The sequence below is a fragment of the Coregonus clupeaformis genome, chromosome 21 (genome assembly GCF_020615455.1).
Source record: "Coregonus clupeaformis isolate EN_2021a chromosome 21, ASM2061545v1, whole genome shotgun sequence".
NCBI lineage: Eukaryota > Metazoa > Chordata > Actinopteri > Salmoniformes > Salmonidae > Coregonus > Coregonus clupeaformis.
The window spans coordinates 7,261,714-7,284,166 of record NC_059212.1 but is presented as its reverse complement, the minus strand read 5'-3'; the positions used below and the strand labels follow the sequence as shown (position 1 = coordinate 7,284,166).

Below are 22,453 nucleotides of genomic sequence, written 5' to 3'. Positions count from 1 at the left end.
GTCAGGTTGGCTGGAGCAGGAATAACCTGTTGAAGAAACTACAGGAGAACCCCGGTGGGGTGACGCTGGTCCTCAAGAAGATCCCTGTGTCCCTGAGACTCAAAGACACACCCCAACAGCCCCCTTGCCCACAGGTTGGTTAGGATACAGTGTGAAACACACACACACACACACACACACCACATTCTTATTTCCTTCAGGCCCATATTCACCAATATCTACGTTCAACATTCCACCACACCAACACACACTGGACACAGGATACGGGGCGGCAGGTAGCTTAGTGGTTAAGAGCATTGTGCCAGTAACCGAAAGGTCGCTGGTTCTAATCCCCGAGCCGACTAGGTGAAAAATCTGTCGATGTGCCCTTGAGCAAGGCACTTAACCCTAATTGCTCATGTAAGTCGCTCTGGATAAGAGCGTCTGCTAAATGACAAAAAAAAATAAAAATAAAAAATACTCACTAGTTCATTATAAGTGACTTTTTCCTGACCGCTGGTACTAACATAACATACTGTAATAGATTCTGGAAGGAGTATGAAAAAGAGGGTGTGTGTGTAGTGTCTATCAGAGGAGGCAGGCGGGAGGAGCTATAGGAGGACAGGTGCTCATTGTAATGGCTGGAATGAAATGAATAGAATGGTGACTCTGGACAACTCCCTGTCGTTCTCTGCAAACATCAAAGCAGTGACTCGCTCCTGCAGGTTCATGCTCTACAACTTCCGTAGAGTACGACCCTACCTCACACAGGAAGCGGCGCAGGTCCTAATCCAGGCACTTGTCATTTCCCGTCTGGACTACTGCAATTCGCTGTTGGCTGGGTTCCCCACTTGTGCCATCAAACCCCTGCAACATATCCAGAATGCTGCAGCCCACCTGGTGTTCAACCTTCCCAAGTTCTCCAATGCCACCCCGCTCCTCTGCACACTTCAATGGCTTCCAGTCAAAGCTCGCATCCACTACAAGACCATGGTACTTACCTATGGAGCAGCAAGAGGAACTGCCCCTCCCTACCTTCAGGCTATGCTCAAACCCTACACCACAACCCGAGCACTCCGTACTGCCACCTCCGGTCTCTTGGCCCTCCCACCTCTACGGGAGGGCAGCTCCCACACAGCCCAGTCCAAGCTCATCTCTGTCCAGGCACCCCAATGGTGGAACCAGCTTCCCCCTGAAGCTAGGACAGCAGAGTCCCTGCCCATCTTCCAAAAACATCTGAAACCATACCTCCTCAAAAGAGTATCTTAAATATTCCCACATCACTCTGCCCCCTACTAGCTCGGACAGCTTTGAGGAAAAATTTACTTACTATGACTGATCTGCAATTGTCCCACCTAGCTATCTTAAGATGAATACACTAACTGTAAGTCGCTCTGGATAAGAGAGTCTGCTACATAACTCAAAATGTAAAACGTAGAATAAAAGCTCCTTAAAATCAGTTTAAAATTACAGGGCTATGAGGATAAGAGGAGAGAGAGAGAGACATTTCAAATCCTTCCAAAGCTTCTTCAGCACAATTCAGAGAGAGGACAGTACCTTCTTCCTGACCCCTCGTCCAGACCAGGAGTTCTTCCTGACCCCTCGTCCAGACCAGGAGTAGTTCCTGACCCCTTGTCCAGACCAGGAGTTTTTCCTTGGTCAGATAATATGGAAAGTAAAAAAACAAAACAAAACAAACACAGGCTCTACTTCTGAGTTCATTTATACAGTGAGGGAAAAAAAAGTATTTGATCCCCTGCTGATTTTGTACGTTTGCCCACTGACAAAGAAATGATCAGTCTATAATTTTAATGGTAGGTTTATTTGAACAGTGAGAGACAGAATAACAACAAAATAATCCAGAAAAACGCATGTAAAAATTTTATAAATTGATTTGCATTTTAATGAGGGAAATAAGTATTTGACCCCTCTGCAAAACATTACTTAGTACTTGGTGGCAAACCCCACACACACACTGACAGAAGACAGAGGGCCATGTGAATCAGTAATGTGTTGTGATGCTCACTGGTTTTGTTGTTTGTGTTGGAGCGTGAATCTCTTTGTTTGTTTGTTTGTTTGCTTGTTTCTATGTTTGTTTGTTTGCTTGTTTCTATGTTTGTTTCTTTGCTTGTTTCTTTGTTTCTTTGTTTCTTTGCTTGTGTCGGGCCCCATGTCTGGTGTGTGAGCGTGTGTGTGTGTGCCGCGGGTGATGGGGATGTCATGTGGATCATAAAAGCTGGCTTTTTGTCCTGAGGGCTCCATCCACATGGTGCGCTGTGGCTCAGAACACACACACACACACACAACACACACACACACACTCTCACAAACACACGCACACACTGCATTAAAAGGAACTATGCACAGTTTCCAACTTCACACCTTCTCTCTTCATCTGAAGTGACCAGAGTGGGTGGAGGGTTAACACACTTTCTGCTGGCTGGTTTTCAGGAGGAGGAGGAAGAGGAGGAGGAAGAGGAAGAGGAGGGAAACCAGAGATTCTCTGTATTGGAGAGAGTAGCAGCCTCAGTCAGGTCCCTGTCATTCAGGTGAGTGTACACACACACACACACACACACACACACACACACACACACACACACACAGACACACAGACACAGACACAGACACAGACACACACACACACACACACACACACACACACACACACACACGTATTACTCCTACTTTAGTACTTTCTGTGTGTACAGATAGGGTTGAAATCACAGGAGGTTGGTGGCACCTTAATTGGGGAGGACGTGCTCCTGATAATGGCTGGAGCGGAATGAGTGGAATGGTATCAAATAGATGGTTTCCATTTGTTTGATGCCATTCGATTGACTCCCTTCCAGCCATTATTGTGAGCCGTCCTCCCCTCAGCAGCCTCCACTGGTTGAAATACACCATTTGAAACAACAATTTCAACATATTTTTTATCTTTATCAAATGAAGTCCAGCATTTTTAAATGGAGATAGCGTTTTTAAGACAGAAACTCCTCAGTTGTTTGAGTCTAAACCGCTTTCCTGTCTATAATGCGTGATTTTAAAATAAATATCAGAAATGTTTCCTCTCGCACGAACTTGCCTGACCTGTCGGCAACAGGCAGCATGATTATAATGAACCAATGGCTCTGTGACAAGGTCATGTTGCAAATGCCATAAAGGCTGCCATAGGCTGTCATTGACCACAGTACACTCACTGGAAACCAACAGAGGCCTGGTGCATTAGAGCACTAAATAATATTGTGTCCTGTGATACTCCTGAAAGACATTTGACTCAATCTGATATCCTTGTTGAGTTGAGACTAGTTCTGACTTCTAAGAAGTTTTAGTTCAAATTATATATCCACACTTAAGGGCAATTTTAAAGGGCAAATTCACCATAGAGCCTGGGTGATAGTGTTGTTGTGTTGGGTCCATAGAGACTGGGTGATAGTGGTGTTGGGTCCATAGAGCCTGGGTGATAGTTGTGTTGGGTCCATAGAGCCTGGGTGATAGTGGTGTGGTGTTGTGTTTGGTCCATAGAGTCTGGGTGATAGTGGTGTGGTGTTGGGTCCATAGAGCCTGGGTGATAGTGGTGTGGTGTTGGGTCCATAGAGCCTGGGTGATAGTGGTGTGGTGTTGGGTCCATAGAGCCTGGGTGATAATGGTGTTGTGTTGGGTCCATAGAGCCTGGGTGATAGTGGTGTTGTGTTGGGTCCATAGAGCCTGGGTGATAGTGGTGTTGTGTTGGTCCATAGAGCCTGGGTGATAGTGGTGTGGTGTTGGGTCCATAGAGCCTGGGTGATAGTGGTGTGGTGTTGGGTCCATAGAGCCTGGGTGATAGTGGTGTTGTGTTGGGTCCATAGAGACTGGGTGATAGTGGTGTTGTGTTGGGTCCATAGAGCCTGGGTGATAGTGGTGTTGTGTTGGGTCCATAGAGCCTGGGTGATAGGGGTGTTGGGTCCATAGAGCCTGGGTGATAGTGGTGTTGTGTTGGGTCCATAGAGACTGGGTGATAGTGGTGTTGTGTTGGGTCCATAGAGCCTGGGTGATAGTGGTGTTGTGTTGGGTCCATAGAGCCTGGGTGATAGGGGTGTTGGGTCCATAGAGCCTGGGTGATAGTGGTGTTGTGTTGGGTCCATAGAGACTGGGTGATAGTGGTGTTGTGTTGGGTCCATAGAGCCTGGGTGATAGTGGTGTTGTGTTGGGTCCATAGAGCCTGGGTGATAGTGGTGTTGTGATGATGTGTGTCCCCTCTCTCTGTATGCAGGGCAGCGGTTCAGGGGCCAGTGGTGAGCCAGCCCATGGGCCAGGAGGAGTCAGAGCTGTCCAATGACAGGGGATTGGACGGCAGCCTGACGTACACCTCACACCCCCACCACCAGGGGGAGCTCTCCTACCTGTCTGCAGGTCAGAACCATAGACATGACCATATCTGGGTAGGAGGCGTGCCTGGTCACGTAGGCCAATAGGATACGTTTCAGAAGGATTAGCCTACCTGGCATTTACAAGAAATGGTCATAAAAGTATAGCATAAAAGTCACCTAATTGATTCCCTTTTTTTCATTCATTCAATTAAGTATTAGAACTAATTACACCGCTGATACGGCATCCAGAACAAGTTGGTATGATACTGGAGAAAACCAGCCGATACTAATCGAAACAAGGAGGTGCAGGAAGGAATTTAACCAATGGAGGGAGGCATTTCTCCTTTTCCGCTTGAAAACGTTTCAAAATATTTTGCTACGGTGTGCCGCACTGAACATGACCCTAGTAAATAAATAGCAGCTAAAGTAGGACTGTTGGAGACAGAATGTTAGTTGCACACAGTAGTGAGATATTGATAACCCTAGTTGTGTTGTATAAAAGGTTATCTCACGTGTGTGTTTCTGTGTGTGTATGTGTGTTTGTCCTAGGAGAAGCCAAGGGTTTTGAGGGGTTCAGCCCCAGGCCCAGGGGAGAGGGCTCTGTGCCCCCCAGAAGTCCGTCCCCCCGGGTACTAGAGCTAAGCAGAGCTAGCATCAGTTCCTGCCCTGAGATGGGCGGAGACATGGTGAGTGTGAAACACACCCTCTGTTTTGTAACTATCACATAGAAAATGAATTTGACTGATTTAGGTGTTTCCTCACTGAGAAATGCTGTAGTTGCAGACAATTTAGACTTGAACATTTGGATAAGACTGTTCTGTTTTCCACTGTTAGGATGATAAAGAACCACAAAAGGTGTCTACAAAAGGTAGGTCTTTGTGTTTTCGTGAACTTGTCAAAAACTGTTTTTCGACTTCCTTATTTAGTGGATGTATTCACTTTCCTACATGTCACTGAGAGTGTTTTTGTATGAACATAGGCCACGCAAAAACCTTGACTTTCTCTCTCTCTCTCTCTCCTCTCCACCCCTTCTCCCCCCCCTCTCTCTCCTCTCCACCCCTTCTCCCCCTCTCGCTCTCTCCTCTCCACCCTTTCTCCCCCTCTCTCTCCTCTCCACCCCTTCTCCCCCTCTCTCTCTCTCCTCTCCACCCCTTCTCCCCCTCCCTCTCTCTCTCTCCTCTCCACCCCTTCTCCCTCTCTCTCTCTCTTTCTTCTGTACTCTCGCTCTCGCTCTCCCCCCCCAGGCAAGTGTACAGCGATGAGCAGGCGGCGTGTGTCGTGTCGTGAGCTGGGTCAGCCCGACTGTGATGGCTGGCTGTGGAAGAAGAGGAAGGAGAGCAGTGTGTTCATGACCCAGAAGTGGCAGCGCTTCTGGTTCGTCCTCAAGGGCCCCACTCTCTACTGGTACACCAGCCAGCAGGTGAAGACATTCATTTATTATCTCATTGTTGCTAATAGAAATAGTCAAATCAAGCGGTTTCTGGATAGATGGAATGCTGTAAGTGTAGGAGAGGGTTGGCACATGCACGAGGAACTAGGATAGTTGAAGAACCTCCAACCCCCACCCCTATCCCTTCATCCAACAAAAAAGGACAAGAAAAAGGACGGTATACATATGGACTCATTTCCCGGCTGTGCCATGAAAAGCTGCGCGCAGTTCGGAATCAGAAAGCTCTTTGTTCGCTTAGCAGTGGACACGGTAACATGCAACTTCAAATACAGCTCATGCAAGTTAACAAAAACTTAATCAGATGGTTATCATCTACAACATCACAGATGTCATCACAGGATTGATAACCTAGCAAACTACCAAGCCAGCGAGGCAAGGTCAAATATCCCAAATAGAGCTAGATAAAGCCAGAAGAATAATATACTTGTTGATCACAGCTATAGCCGTCAGTCTGGTGTCTTCATGGTCAATGAAAGTTCACTCACTCACTGTTAAGTTTGTCAAGGTCCAGACTTTTTGTAAATGAAAAATGGCTCTGTAGACAGACCTACACAATCAAGTCTGCTACTTTAGCATAGGTTTATTTCTAGAACATGGTAACAGTGGCAGAACAGTGGTTGTTCGGGATGGTGCAACATTACAGACCATTCAGATAGAAATGTATTATGTAGAAGAGATATGATTGTCTATCATGAAGAATGGGGAATCATGGCGACTCTATTCATTACATTTCTACCTGCGACGTTCTGAATATTTCACATCACTGAATACACCTATTAACTTTCATGTTTATTTATCTTTTTGAATTGACAGGGTTCTGCTCACATCAATGTACAGTTAAAGTGCAATTGTGTTATTATAAAAGCTTGTTTCCACCTCAAGTCCTTGGGCTGGCTCCAGCAGATAACAGACAATATGCTATTGTATCATATTATACACTCTATGTCATTGGCAAGTTTATGCATGTAATGTTATAGAGACCCATTAATAACATGGCTAAAAGTGTTGCATTTATCACTGTGACTGTGATAGTATTATTGCATGTGGTTGTGGTTGTACACAGTTCTGTTTTATCAGCCTAAACAGGTTTCCACTGTGCAGTGGGATTGGTCATTCTCTCTGGTTATTGTGATAGTAGCCTGGGTATGCCAGAGAGAACACTGTGCTTGTAGGGTTCAGTCTGGTTTAACCAGGCTATCATGGCAGCAGCTCATGGCCTTGTGGTTAGAGTGTCGGGGGTTCGATCCCTGACAGACTTTAAAAACTGAGCATTCATTGGGGGTAAGGCACTGCGATAGACTAGCGCCCTGTCCAGGGAATGTACTTGTACATCAAGCTGCTTCACGCTACAGAAACAGGAAATAGGGTCCTGCCCTGTGGGCCGTTCTGGCTCGGACAAGGCCACTTACTTACTATCATGGCAGCAGGAGTTGTGGTTGATTTAACCTATATCTTTCTTTGTCATTGTCAGGAGGAGAAAGCAGAGGGCCTGGTTCATATCTCCAGCTACAACATAGAGAGTGCAGGAGAACACAAGAGGAAGTAGTGAGTACCCTTGCCACATGAAGTGTCTAGAGGAAGTATGGAGAACCCTTGTAGTGTGATAAGATAAGTCATTTAGGACCTGGCCCCTTTATTCATAAAGCATCTCAGAGTAGGAGGGCTGACCTAGGATCAGGTCTGTCCATGTAATTATGATCTAAAGTACTCAACAGATCCTAGATCAGCACTCCTACTCTGAGAAGTTGTATGAATACAGCCGTATTGTAGTCACATCTGGGTTCAAATAGCAATTTAATATCCAGCATCTGGAGGCTTTTTGATTTCCTTGAGTTAGTCTCAGAACGCTCAACGCTGGAGCTGACTTCATCATAACTGTCTCTCTCTCTCTCTCCCCAGTGTCTTCCAAATGTGTCACCAGCGCTTCCAGACTTTCTTCTTCGCCGCTGAGAATGTCAAAGACATGAGCAAGTAGGTGTGACGGATTATGAACACATCAGGAGTTGGAACCGGTTCAGGGAACAGAACCAAAAAATAACAAAATTTTACATGAATGAAAGTTATCTATACTGTTTCAGAACAGAACCATTATTTTAAAAGCATGGGGACCGGTTAATAACGCTATTTTAAGTTCAGGGCATTTTATTCCAGTCCCACAAAAAACACAACAAAGCACCTATGCAAAGCCCACCCTCTGTCACTCAGAAACTTCTCTCAGTGTCTGCCTGCCAGCTGAAAACTCCACGTCGGGGTCCGCAGCTGTGCCACAGCCAGGCAAATTGGTGCTGTGACGTCGTCGTGACAACAGCAAAACGCTATCTAGCGACTTCTATCAACAATTCAAAGAGCCGATAGCGGATCCCCACCTGCAAAATTTCAGTTGCGTCTCGCACCCTTGTCTTTCCATCACACATGTAAACAACTCCCTGAGCTCCAGCTCGCCTGCTCCATAGCGAGCTGCTCTATCCACACTGCATGATTGGTGAAGGAATCTAATGTCGAGCTAAATGTACAAAGAAAAATATATATTTCAGAGGTTTAAAAAGGAACCGAAATGAATTTGTTTGGGTTCGAACCGGTACAGAACTTTATTTAGCTTGTCGGAACAGTGGAACGGAACATTAAAAAAAGAGAACGAAACAATTAGAAAATCACTTTGGTTCCAACCCCTGCTTCGAATACACATTGTGCTAATACACACTGCTAATACACACACACACCGTTCTCTTCCCTAAATGACTAGAGGATCTACAGGCCCACAGCATATTTCATTGATTCATATAAGAAAACCTGCCAGGAAATGCACAACTGAGGATTCCCCATAGAAACAATGACAGAGATGTCCCAGTGATTTGATCTGCATTGTGTATCATTCATCTGCATTGCGTATCATTCATCTGCATTGCGTATCATTCATCTGCATTGCGTATCATTCATCTGCATTGCGTATCATTCATCTGCATTGCGTATCATTAATCTGCATTGCGTATCATTCATCTGCATTGCGTATCATTCATCTGCATTGCGTATCATTCATCTGCATTGCGTATCATTCATCTGCATTGCGTATCATTCATCTGCATTGCGTATCATTCATCTGCATTGCGTATCATTCATCTGCATTGCGTATCATTCATCTGCATTGCGTATCATTCATCTGCATTGCATATCATTCATCTGCATTGCGTATCATTCATCTGCATTGCGTATCATTCATCTGCATTGCGTATCATTCATCTGCATTGCGTATCATTCATCTGCATTGCGTATCATTCATCTGCATTGCGTATCATTCATCTGCATTGCGTATCATTCATCTGCATTGTGTTCATACGATGTAACGCGGATAAAGAGACGTATTCGGAATGTTTGAGACAAAGAATGAGTGATGTTGGTTGGGTCAGGCAAGGTTGTCTGCTTGCCTTCTATGGCTTCTGTGTCTTGTTGGCTACAGCCATGGTCAGTGTTGGCTCTTTATTTAGACAAGGTTATTATACCACACATGGGTCACAATTAGCCTGGTCCCAGATCTGTTTGTGCTGTCTTGTCAACTCCATTGCTATCATTGTCACGTGGCACAAGCAGATCTGGGACCAGCCTTATAAAGATGAAGAGAAAGACTGTCACATTTAGGTTGTATTGAATATACTGGAACATTATGATAGAACAATGTCTGTGGTTGTTTGACACCACAGATGCAGATGAATGATACGCAATACAAAATATTATTATATTATTATACTTCACAGCTGTGTGAGGGAGACAACACTCAACTGAATCACTCCATTGCAGTCTCTGTCTGGCTCTGAAATATTATACAGATGTCTCTGTCTGGCTCTGAAATGTTATACAGATGTCTCTGTCTGGCTCTGAAACGTTATACAGATGTTGTCTCTGTCTGGCTCTGAAACATTATACAGATGTTGTCTCTGTCTGGCTCTGAAACGTTATACAGATATTGTCTTTGTCTGGCTCTGAAACGTTATACAGATGTTGTCTCTGTCTGGCTCTGAAACGTTATACAGATATTGTCTTTGTCTGGCTCTGAAACGTTATACAGATGTTGTCTCTGTCTGGCTCTGAAACGTTATACAGATGTTGTCTCTGTCTGGCTCTGAAACGTTATACAGATGTTGTCTCTGTCGGTGTGCAACGATCTGGTGTTATCTCGTTCTGAGTACTGACCACTGATAGGTTGACCACTGATAGTTTGTTCACTGACCACTGACAGTTTATTCACTGACCACTGATAGTTTGTTCACAGACCACTGACAGTTTGTTCACAGACCACTGATAGTTTGTTCACAGACCACTGACAGTTTGTTCACAAACCACTAATAGTTTGTTCGCGGGCAGGTGAGGTAAAGCGAGGTAGGCTACTTCAGGAGTACTGACTACTGAGCATATATGATAGTCTGTGCTGCCACCTTGTGATAATTTGTCATTACTACAGAAACGGGCAGATATTTACATAGTACAGGGGTTGTTCCAGTTGAAAGTAAAGATTTTATGTTCTAACTTCCAATTTATGTTCTAACTTACCCAGTGAGCACAAGACGTTGAAAATATGTATTTTCAACCAAAAAGGGTAGGCTGGGAAGGCTGTTTTTATTGTATATCAATTGATCCCAGTGGGAAAGCTGAATGCTTGGAGGGAATTCAAACGCATAGCTGTACATAAATGTTTTCCTAATGGCCTGCTTAGCTCTACCTCGCAGACATCCGTTCAAAATGGAGGTATTTTAGGAACTCTACCCTCCAGTTTCCCCACTAATTTCCTGTGAGTGCACACGGCAAGCTGCTTTGATGTCCGGCCCCGTATTTATAAAGCGTCTCAGAGTAGGAGTGCCGATCTAGGATCAGATCCCCCCCCCCCCGTCCATGTAATCTTATTAATTTGATCTAAAAGGTGAAACTGATCCTAGACCAGAACTCCTACTAGCTTTATGAATACAGGCCCTGGAGTGAACACTGTTTCTTCCTCTGCAGATGGATCAACTGTCTGATCACAGCCATACAGAAACACAAGAAGTTCCACAAAGGACCACCGGACAGCGAAGAGGGTAGGATAAACTTTTCATGAAACCTTGAGATTTGATTGGATGATTATGTATTTCATCACCATTTTCCTTCTTATTGTAGTCCTTGATAGTAGCCAAATCAAAAATACATTGCAGGCTACATCCTGGACTAACAAGTTTCAATGGAGATTCTCATCTGTGTCTGAGTAACCATCCAAATGTGTTTAAAAAATAGAACAACAGGTCTGGACAAGCGGAAGTTCTAATGATAAGGTTGATTATTTGTCTTTGTGGACAGAGTGTTACAGTGAGACGGAGTCAGAGGATGAGGGTTCTTCTTCTTCTCCACGAAGAAACAAGATCTACACGGTGAGGAGAGTCACACACTCTCTCGCTCTCGCTCGCTCTCTGTCTCGGTGTGGATAACAAGTGTCTCTGTCTTTTCATATTGTGATGTCTGTCTATGGAGCCAGATAGCTGCCAAAAGGTTCAACGTACACTACCGGTCAAAAGTTTTAGAACACCTACTCATTCAAGAGTTTTTCTTTATTTTTACTATTTTCTACATTGTAGAATAATAGTGAAGACATCAAAACTATGAAATAACACACATGGAATCATGTAGTAACCAAAAAAGTGTTAAACAAATCAAAATATATTTTATATTTGAGATTCTTCAAATAGCCACCCTTTGCCTTGATGACAGCTTTGCACACTCTTGGCATTCTCTCAACCAGCTTCATGAGGTAGTCACCTGGAATGCATTTCAATTAACAGGTGTGCCTTCTTAAAAGTTAATTTGTGGAATTTCTTTCTTTCTTAATGCGTTTGAGCCAATCAGTTGTGTTGTGACAAGGTATACAGAAGATAGCCCTATTTGGTAAAAGACCAATTCCATATTATGGCATGAACAGCTCAAATAAGCAAAGAGAAACGACAGTTCATCATTACTTTAAGAAACACGAGCAATGGACATTAGACCGGTGGAAATGTGTACTTTGGTCTGGAGTCCAAATTTGAGATTTTTGGTTCCAACCGCCGTGTCTTTGTGAGACGCGGTGTGGGTGAACGAATGATCTCCACATGTGTATTTCCCACCGTAAAGCATGGAGGAGAAGGTGTTATGGTGTGGGGGTGCTTTGCTGGTGACACTGTCTGTGATTTATTTAGAATTCAAGGCACACTCAACCAGCATGGCTACCACAGCATTCTGCAGCGATACGCCATCACATCTGGTTTGGGCTTAGTGGGACTATCATTTGTTGTGTTTTTAAGGGAAGGCCTGTAATAAAAACAGTTATAAAACACAAATATAGTTCAAAAATTATTCCGCAAGACACTAATACCCAAAATGATAGCCTAAATTGCAATGCCTACAGGTTGAAGGCCTATTTTCTGATTTGAATAGGCCTATTTTGTGATTTGGATAGGCCTAAATGTTCATGACCCGATTCATATAAACAGGGGTGCAACTTTCACAGGGGACAGGGGGGGGGGACATTCTGAAATTGCATTTTTGTCCCCCCCAGTTTTATCATTGGAATGTGATACAAAACAAGGCAACAGTGTGCTTTAGGACCATGCCAATGCTTCCGAGCACTCGGGTAGGCTGTTTGGAGTAGGCTGTTTGGAGTGTTTATTCGACTGGCTTTAGGACCACGCGGACACCAAAGAGCGGGCTGATGGGCTGTGTGAAGGCAAAGCTTCTGGAAGGCTGGCTGGACGAGCACAGGAGAGTTTAACATAATTCAGTGTACACGTTGCGTGCTTTCACCAAGTTGTAAAAGGAACAGAAACTGGCTACTCTTTAGTTGACTGATGTAGCTGGCAAGGTAACTGCTGTTTAACTTAACAGAAAAAAAAATGAAACTAGTGTTTATTCGCAGTGCTGAGCTGAGATGTAACGTTAGCTAATGTTTCATCCCCTCTAGACTGAGGTGAATGAGTAGCTACCACAGCCAGGTCAGCTCTAGCCTCTAGTTATCTGTCAGATAGCGATATGAGGTGGCTATTATTACTATCTGACAGCAGTTGTTTGTATGGACGTGTTTTGTAGCCTTTGTTTTGTCACGTTTCAGAAGTAAATGAAGCTTTCGCCAGTTGATGTAATGTTAGAGAGAGATCTTGCCAAAAGTTGGCTTACATTGGCTATTATTTTTGCCTCAATCAAACCTGAATCAAACTAACCATCGGCCAAACGATTGAAGATTGATATTCTGACGTTTTTTCAGTGCAATGTGAGTTGTATTAGTCAGTATGTCAATGTAACATTATTGATCTGTCAGTTTCCCTAGATAATTCCCTACTTTTCACACTGACACAGTAATAAACAGCTCTAATGTTACAGGCTTCACTGTCATGGTGCACAGTAGAGGTCTGCGTGGGACCGATCTCATCATCCCACTCCCGCCCGCACCCGCTGGCATTCTGTCCGACTCCCACCCGCTACCGCAAGAACTTGTCCCAAACCCAACTGCAGTCCCACAATGTTATTTTAGGCATATGTGACGCAGCTCACTTGCCAGCCATGGTCCCAGCAATATCAAATGCGCAAAGATAACTCAAGAAATAAGTTAAATTACCAGATATTCTCACCTGGCCTAACATTGTATTACTGGGCTATATCAGCCAATATGCTAGATATAGTTAGAAGAGAGCAGAGTTGGAGAGACTGTAATCGAGGCTGTAATCGCTGCCAAAGGTGCTTCAACAAAGTACTGAGTAAAGGGTCTGAATGTAAATGTGATTTCTTTTTTTAAATACATTTGCTAAAATTTCTAAAAACCTGCTATTGCTTTGTCGTTATGGGGTATTGTGTGTAAATTGATGAGTGGGAAAAAAAAACAATTTAATCAATTTTATAAGGCTGTAACATAACAAAATGTGGGAAAAAAGTCAAGGGGTCTGAATACTTTCCGAATGTACTGTAGATGGGAGGGGTTGAGTGGGGCTGAAGGAGGGGACTAAAAACAAACACAAGATAACTATTATGAAATATACTGTGTCCATAAAATGTATATATAGGATGTATAAGCTGGAAGTAGAAGCCTAAGTGTTGTCCATTAGTTTACTCAAATAAGGGGAGGGATGGTAGGGTTAAGGGAAAATAATAAAGGAAAAATATATATTCCAAAAAATATATATGGGAGAAATATTTTTGTTGTACTTTTACCCCATTTTCTTCCCAATTTTGTGATATCCAATGGGTAGTTACAGTCTTGTCCCATCGCTGCAACTTCCCTATGGACTTGGGAGAGGCGAAGTTCGAGAGCCATACGTCCTCCGAAACACGGCGCTGCCAAGCCGCACTGCTTCTTGACACGCTGCTCGCTTAACCCGGAAGCCAGCCGCACCAATATGTTGGAGGAAACACCGTCCAGCTGGCGACCGAAGTCAGCCTGCGATGCAGTGCCTTAGACCGCTGCGCAACTCGGGAAGCGTCCCCCCCACTTCTAAAACCAAAGTTGCACCCCTGCATAAAAATCATGTGAAATTATTTAAAATTCATATTAACCGCCCCTACAGAGCATGCTTTGGCAAGATTTTGAGTGATGAAATACATTTCTAAATATTCTATACAAAAATATTTTGAGTGGCAAAGATTCCAGTGGTCATACATAATTGCTAGATTCACCAAACATCTATTATTATTCTATGTTTCATTATTCCTGGTATATACTACTGGTTATGATTGCAGACAGAGCCCAGAGAATGGGATGGTGCAATATTGAATAAGTCATATTTTGATAAGGTTCATGCATAGGGATGTCCACGTCAACCAGAGATATGCCCATGCTGTAGAGATGCACCTAGCGGACTGAAACTTCACTGTTGTAGGCATATTACAGCTAGTGCTATCTAGACTTGCGCTGGCAAACAAGTCCATTACATTAGCTACCTAAATGTGAAGTAAACTCAACCCTCTTTCCGGTACAGTGTTATGCTTGTTCGCGTAGCACTCCTCACAGGCCGTTTGGTATACGTTTTTTGTTGTTGGTGCGATGAAACTGCCAAAACTCTGAAAGGTATTATTGTACGTCAGAATTGTAACACAAGATTTGTTCAAGCCTAAAATGTTAGTCTGTAACCGTAACATGGTGTTTGTGTGTTCACAGATGACATTTCACATTTACGTTTCATGTTTCACGCATGGCTTTTCTTACGATCCTAACAATTTATGTATAGATTTTCTTACCATCCTAACAATTTATGTATAGATTTTCTTACGATCCTAACAATTTATGTATAGATTTTCTTACGATCCTAACGATACGTACGTTCAACCTTTTTGGCAGCAATCTGGCTCCATATCTGTCTCTCTGTTTATAACAAGTATCTGTCCTTTCATATTGTGATGTCTGTCTCGCTCTCTCTCGGTGTGGATAACAAGTGTCTCTGTCCTTTCATATTGTGATGTCTGTCTCGCTCTCTCTCTGTGTTTATAACAAGTGTCTCTGTCCTCTCATATGATGTACTATATTATTTTATTTATTATTTATTACTCTCCACTTGCCTGTCTCCACTTGCCTGTCTCCATTTGCCAGGCCATCATTGTACCAGTAAATAACAATGTCTTCTTAACTGACTCATGCCTATAGGGCTCCTTAGTTTGTCCTGGTAGAAAAACTATGCTGTAGAATAAATGTCCAAGCCAGATCTCTCTGGTCTGCCACACCTATTCTCGCTCTCTCTTGCTCGCACTCGCTCTCTCTCCCACACCCTTCCCCACCTCTCTCCCCCTCTCTCTCTTTCTCTCCCTCTTTCTCTCTCTCTCTCTCTCACCCTTCCCCACCTCTCTCCTTCTCTCTCTCACACCGTTCCCCACCTCTCTCCTTCTCTCCCTCTCTCACACCCTTCCCCACCTCTCTCCTTCTCTTCCTCTCTCTCGCTCACACCCTTCCCCACCTCTCTCCTTCTCTCCCTCTCTCTCGCTCACACCCTTCCCCACCTCTCTCTCTTTCTCTCTCTCCGACCCCCTCTTACCGTCCACTCATAAAAAAAGCAAGGTTCCATACTAATCTAATATGTTGTGTGTGTTGGACACCAGAAAACCCTGTCCAATACACTGCCTCGGGCCAAGAAGGAGAAGGAGAAGGAGAAGGAGAAGAAGAACAAGGTTCAGGTTCCCGCTCCACCCCCAGGACGCAGCAGAAGCCCGGGTACAGTAGAGCACCTCTCTGTATCGCCACAAGGTGACAGAAGAGTCATTTAGGGGGATTCAATTAGCTAGTGATCCATTGATGGATACTTTTTATTTTCTCCCAGATTGCTCCAATGTTCTGGAGGCTTCGCCTGTCTCTCCCTTCCCTGTTGTCTGCCTGTCTCTCCCTTCCCTGTTGTCTGCCTGTCTCTCCCTTCCCTGTTGTCTGCCTGTCTCTCCCTTCCCTGTTGTTGCCTTCTCCTTCCTGTTGTCTGCCTGTCTCTCCCTTCCCTGTTGTCTGCCTGTCTCTCCCTTCCCTGTTGTCTGCCTGTCTCTCCCTTCCCTGTTGTCTGCCTGTCTCTCCCTTCCCTGTTGTCTGCCTGTCTCTCCCGTCCCTGTGGTCTGCCTGTCTCTCCCTTCCCTGTGGTCTGCCTGTCTCTCTCTTCCTTGTTGTCTGCCTGTCTCTCCCTTCCCTGTTGTCTGCCTGTCTCTCCCTTCCCTGTTGTCTGCCTGTCTCTCCCTTCCCTGTTGTCTGCCGGTCTCTCCCTTCCCTGTTGTCTGCCTGTCTCTCCCTTCCCTGTTGTCTGCCTGTCTCTCCCTTCCCTGTTGTCTGCCTGTCTCTCTCTTCCCTGTTGTCTGCCTGTCTCTCCCCAATGTGTTCAAATATGCCATTAGCAATAATAAAATGGGTTTGTGTCTTACTTCATTATGTGTCCTGATATCTTGAAAACATACAATGCCAAAAGTGAATTACAGCCGCAACATCTCTCTCCCCCCTCCCTTCCTCCCCCCAGCAGGAGCTCCGGAGGATGAGATGGGCGTGCTGTTCCACGGGCTGAAGGAGGGCGGCGTGTCCCTGATCGGCAGAAAGCAGCCACAGACCCACGACCACTTCCGAAAGTCCTTCATCCGGCGCAACAACAACCCGGTCATCAACGAGAAGGCCCACACACTCCGCGCGCTGCAGAGCACACTCAAGGTTAGGGTCAAGCCTCAGAGCTTAAAGCCTCTCCAACTAAGCAGTGTCCCCCATCATGTGCTCCTTTTGGGTGCTACTCTTTTGTATTGTATTGGTTGCCATGATGCCGTGAGGTCGTGAGGTCGCCAAGGCATTTTGTAAATATTTGTAATAATTAATTGTTTTTATAGCATTTTTCCCTACTAACTTTTTGTTTTATGAATTAACTATTGATTTAGCTTATTATTATAGTCTGAATAGTTTGAATCCAGCACGTTTTCAAGACTGAAGTTGGCGGTTGGTTTTTGGCTAGCTAGCTAGCTAATGTTAGCTGGCTAGCATGCAATGTTTTGATTTGATTATGCCAAGTTTAATACATTATTTATTTTTATTGTTATAAGTTCACCATATGGGGATTCAGTCCACAAGTAGTCTCACCTTTCTTTGACCGATGTGATGCCCTTAATTGTGTTCTCTTTCATACAAGTGCCCTCTCTCTAAGTAGTGTGGCCTTCAACCAATGTTATTCTCTAAATTGGGTCGTCTTTGAAAGAAGGGGTCTTTCCACAAGTGGTTTTCCTCATGTCCTAGAAAGTTGTGAAAGGAACAGTTACACTGAGTATACCAAACATTAAGAACACTTTTCTAATATTGAGTGTGTTGGAGTATGTGAGTATGTGCGTGTGTGCTTGTCTGGCATCTGTTGTGGGGGTGGGGGGGGGTGTTGGGGGGGGGATGGGATGGACCGCGGGAATTATTTGCTAGGATAATAATTGCTTGTCAATGAATTAAATGTAATACAATGGCAATCCTGGTTATATGTTAGAATCCTATGCGTGAACTGCCGACATTATTACGCATATTAATTGATAATGATGGAAAATAGGATATGCATAATAAAAAATAAAAAAATAGTTATATAGATATATATATATAGAGGTGAAAGCATTGGAAATGCTTTTGGCGGTTAACCTGCTTCTGTTTTGTGGGTGGCACTGTGTGCTGTTTTCGATGGATGGGTCCTGGCCTCTCGGGGCCTTAGGGATACGGAGGGACGTGGGTGGGATGCTGATCACTGGGATGACGGCTCAACTTGGGATGGGGAGGGGCTTTAGCGGGGAATTAGTGGAGAACAATTGAAGGGTTACTCCGTAGCAATGCAAATATCACGGTACAGCTATATGGACACTCAATCATTACGCTATTTTTTATTGGTAAATTTACAAACATATATAATGATAAATAGACTTGAAACTTGTATCTCATTATGGTGTATGGTGAAATAAGTATAGCCAGTTATAATTGTAATGGCTTAGCTGATAATAACAAAAGAAGAACAATATTTACATGGCTCAAAGAGAAGGAATATAATATCTATTGTATACAGGAAACTCATTCAACAATTCGAGATGAAGTAGCGTGGAAAAAGAATGGGGGGGAAATATACTTCTCCCATGGGCAAAGAAATTCAAAAGGGGTGATGATATTAATTAATAGTAATTTCGATCCGAATGTGCAAATTGTCCAAATAGATACGCAAGGTAGATGGATTATTTTAAATATGGTATTGGACCATAAACAGATATGGCTCATTAACCTTTACGGACCAAATAATGATGATCCACAATTCTTTGACAATATATATAATAAATTATCAAGCCTGCAAGCAACTCAAGACAATATTATTATGGTGGGGGATTATAATACTGTTTTAAATAGCTCAATGGACCGAAAAGGAAATCACACCACAAACAATCACCCACATGCTCTTAAGGAAATTGTGAATGTCATGGATACATTAGAACTAGTAGATATATGGAGGCTTAAATATGCTGATCTAGTGAGATATACATGGCGGAGACTGAATCAAGCTAGTCGTCTTGACTTCTTTCTTATCTGATTCTCGTTGGCACCAAAAGTAAAAAAAGTGTTGATAGGGGACAGAATGCGGTCGGACCATCACATAATAGGCATATACATTACTCTGACTGAATTTCCACGTGGGCGAGGATATTGGAAATTTAATCAAAGCCTATTAGATGATAATTTATTTATAATTAGAACAAAGGAATTTATAACTGACTTTTTCCAACATAACATAGGTACAGCGAATCCCCTTATTGTATGGGACACCTTTAAATGTGCCTTTAGAGGCCATGCAATTCAGTACTCATCTCGAAAACAAAAGCAATTTAGGTCAAAAGAGTTTATACTAAGAAAGGAAATAGAAAGTCTAACAGAACAGATAGATGGCAATAAAAACTGTAACATAGAGGCTCAGAATAAATTAGAGGAAAAACAAAAGAAATGGAAAAACTTATTCAAGAAAGATCAAGTGTAATATATTATAAAAATAAAGCAAACTGGATGGAATATGGGGAAAAATGCACAAAATTCTTTTTTAATCTTCAACATAGGAATGCTACCAAAAAGAACTTAATGAAACTGGTTACAATTGACGGAGTCACCCATAATTCACCTAATGATATTTTGAAGGAAGAAACAAAGTATTTTAAGCATATGTTTTCTTTTCAGTCGCCTCCATCTCCTCTAACTGAAGCTAATTGTAGAGATTTTTTTCTATTGATAATGTCAAATTAACAGCCACACAGAAAGACTCATGTGAAGGTGAAATTACAGAGGAGGAACTTCTGGATGCAATTAAAGACTTTAAGTCCGGGAAAACTCCAGGGTTGGATGGCATACCAATCGAGGTATACCAAACCTTTTTGATATACTAAGAGGACCGTTATTAGCATGTTTTAACCACTCCTATGTAAATGGTAGATTATCTGACACTCAAGAAGAAGGTCTGATCTCATTATTACTGAAACAGGATACAAGTGGAAAATATAAAGATCCAGTCCATTTACAAAATTGGAGGCCACTTACACTTCAGTGTTGTGATGCAAAAATCCTAGCAAAATGTATAGCGCATAGAATTAAAAAGGTATTGTCGGATATTATTCATTCTAATCAGACAGGTTTTTTACATGGAAGATACATTGGAGATAATATAAGGCAAGTATTGGAAACAATAGAACACTATGGAAAATATGGGAAACCAGGCCTGCTATTCATAGCAGACTTCGAAAAGGCATTTGATAAAGTTCGACTGGAATTTATATATAAATGCCTGGAGCATTTCAATTTTGGAGAATCTCTTATAAAATGGGTCAAAATCATGTATAGTAACCCTAGGTGTAAAATAGTAAATAATGGCTATTTCTCAGAAAGTTTTAAACTGTCAAGAGGAGTGAAACAAGGTTGTCCACTATCGGCATATCTATTTATTGTGGCCATTGAGATGTTAGCTATTAAAATCAGATCCAATAATAATATCAGAGGATTAGAAATACAGGGCTTAAAAACAAAGGTGTCATTGTACGCAGATGATTCATGTTTTCTTTTAGATCCACAACTAGAATCCCTCCACAGCCTCATAGAGGATCTAGATACATTTTCTAACCTCTCTGGATTAAAACCAAATTATGACAAATGTACTATATTACGTATTGGATCACTAAAAAATACAATTTTCACATTACCATGTAGTTTACCAATAAAATGGTCTGATGGTGATGTAGATATACTCGGAATACATATCCCAAAGGAAATAAATGATCTCACTTCAATAAATTTTAATAGAAAGTTAGCAAAAATAGATAAGATCTTACTACCATGGAAAGGAAAATACCTGTCAATTTGTGGAAAAATCACCCTGATTAACTCTTTAGTATTATCCCAGTTTACCTATTTGCTTATGGTCTTGCCTACGCCTAGCAAACAGTTTTTTAAATTATATGAGAAAAAAATATTCAATTTTATTTGGAACGGCAAGCCAGACAAAATTTAAAGAGCATATTTATATAATGAATATGAATTCGGAGGACAGAAATTATTAAATATTAAAGCATTAGACCTATCACTAAAATCTTCAGTCATCCAAAAGTTATACTTAAATCCGAACTGGTTCTCAAGCAAATTAGTAAGATTGTCTCACCCACTGTTCAAGAAAGGCCTTTTTCCCTTTATTCAGATTACAACCTCTCACTTTCAGTTATTTGAAAAGGAAATAATCTCCCAAATGTCACTATTTCTAAAACAAGCCATAGAAAGTTGGTTGCAATTTCAATTTAATCCTCCAGAAACGACAGAACAAATAATGCAACAAATATTGTGGTTAAATTCAAATATACTAATTGACAAAAAACCTTTATTTTTTGACAGAATGTTTAAAAAAAGGTATAATCTTCGTAAATGATATCATCGGTAGGACTGGTGGAGTTATGTCGCACATGCAGCTAACAAAAACATATGGAAATGTCTGCTCTACCCAAAATTACAACCAAATAATTGCAGCCTTACCGCAAAAGTGGAAGAGGAAAGTTGAAGGGGGAGAAAGTAAGGAACTTGTCTGTCGGCCTTGCATTAAAGAACATAATTGGTTAAGGAAAACTGTGATAAATAAAAAAGTATATCAGTTTCACTTAAGGACCAAAGGATTGACAGCCGTCCCATATAGATTGCAAAATAGTTGGGAAGAGATCTTTGACGTACCGATCCCATGGCATAGTGTTTATGAACTGACACGCAAAACGACACCGGATTCAAAAATTAGAATCTTTCAATTTAAATTATTATATACAATTCTTGCTACCAATAGAATGTTATTTATATGGGGGATACAATCTTCCCAGCTCTGCAGATTTTGCTGTGAAGAGATAGAATCATTAGATCATTTGTTTTGGTTCTGTCCATTTGTAGCTTGTTTTTGGACACAGGTCCAGGAATGGCTAAAGGATTGCAATATTTACCTGGAACTAACCTTGCAGATAGCATTACTGGGTGATCTGAAAAGTCATAGTCAATCAATCAATAATATAATAATACTTTTAGCAAAAATGTTTATTTTTAATTCACAATCTGTAGAAGCAATGAGAATAGAAAGGTTCAGAACTTTTGTAAAACATCACAGTACGGTTGAAATATATATGGCAAATAGAAATCCTATATGGATGGTGTTAAGAGATAGATGGGAGGTATTGAATAGAGTTGAAGGATGGGACTAATAACAAATAACAACAAATAATAACAAAGATAGCTAATAATGTAAGCATACTGTGTCCATAATAAGTATATAGGTTGTATGTTGGGAGCTTTTGGGAAAGAGCACAGTTAGAAAGATATGGCATTTAGAAGCAAACCGGATGGACATCATGAAAATGATCGGAGAGGTTGAGAGTAGAAGAAGTTCAGGAGCAAAAAAAATAAATAAATATATATATATATATATATATATATATATATATATAGATATAGAATTATTGTAAAATTAACTCTGTCCATAAGGTGTAGATAGTAAGTATAGACCGGAAGTAGAGGCCTGGGCATTGTTGTTCACTAATTTACTCCAAGTAGGGAAAGGATGGTGGGGTTGAAAAGTAATAAAGGGGGAATATATATATAAAAATAAAAATAAACATGGGGGATTGGAAGTGATGCAGACAATTACATTGATAGAAGATGCAATCTATCTGCAATATTAAGCTGATC

The 22,453-nt window shown here is 42.2% G+C and overlaps 1 protein-coding gene across 1 annotated transcript in view; it reads left to right on the top strand.

Moving 5' to 3' along the window:
* Nucleotides 1–22,453, top strand: part of LOC121539705 (connector enhancer of kinase suppressor of ras 1) — a 64,648-nt gene that overhangs the window by 40,343 nt on the left and 1,852 nt on the right. The window contains exons 8-19 of the mRNA XM_045206118.1: nucleotides 6–134; nucleotides 2,431–2,528; nucleotides 4,232–4,371; nucleotides 4,878–5,014; nucleotides 5,163–5,196; nucleotides 5,573–5,748; nucleotides 7,250–7,323; nucleotides 7,678–7,749; nucleotides 10,768–10,841; nucleotides 11,098–11,168; nucleotides 15,847–15,991; nucleotides 16,734–16,918. Of these exons, the coding sequence (XP_045062053.1) occupies nucleotides 6–134; nucleotides 2,431–2,528; nucleotides 4,232–4,371; nucleotides 4,878–5,014; nucleotides 5,163–5,196; nucleotides 5,573–5,748; nucleotides 7,250–7,323; nucleotides 7,678–7,749; nucleotides 10,768–10,841; nucleotides 11,098–11,168; nucleotides 15,847–15,991; nucleotides 16,734–16,918 (1,335 nt within the window). The remainder of the gene's footprint in view (nucleotides 1–5; nucleotides 135–2,430; nucleotides 2,529–4,231; nucleotides 4,372–4,877; nucleotides 5,015–5,162; nucleotides 5,197–5,572; nucleotides 5,749–7,249; nucleotides 7,324–7,677; nucleotides 7,750–10,767; nucleotides 10,842–11,097; nucleotides 11,169–15,846; nucleotides 15,992–16,733; nucleotides 16,919–22,453) is intronic.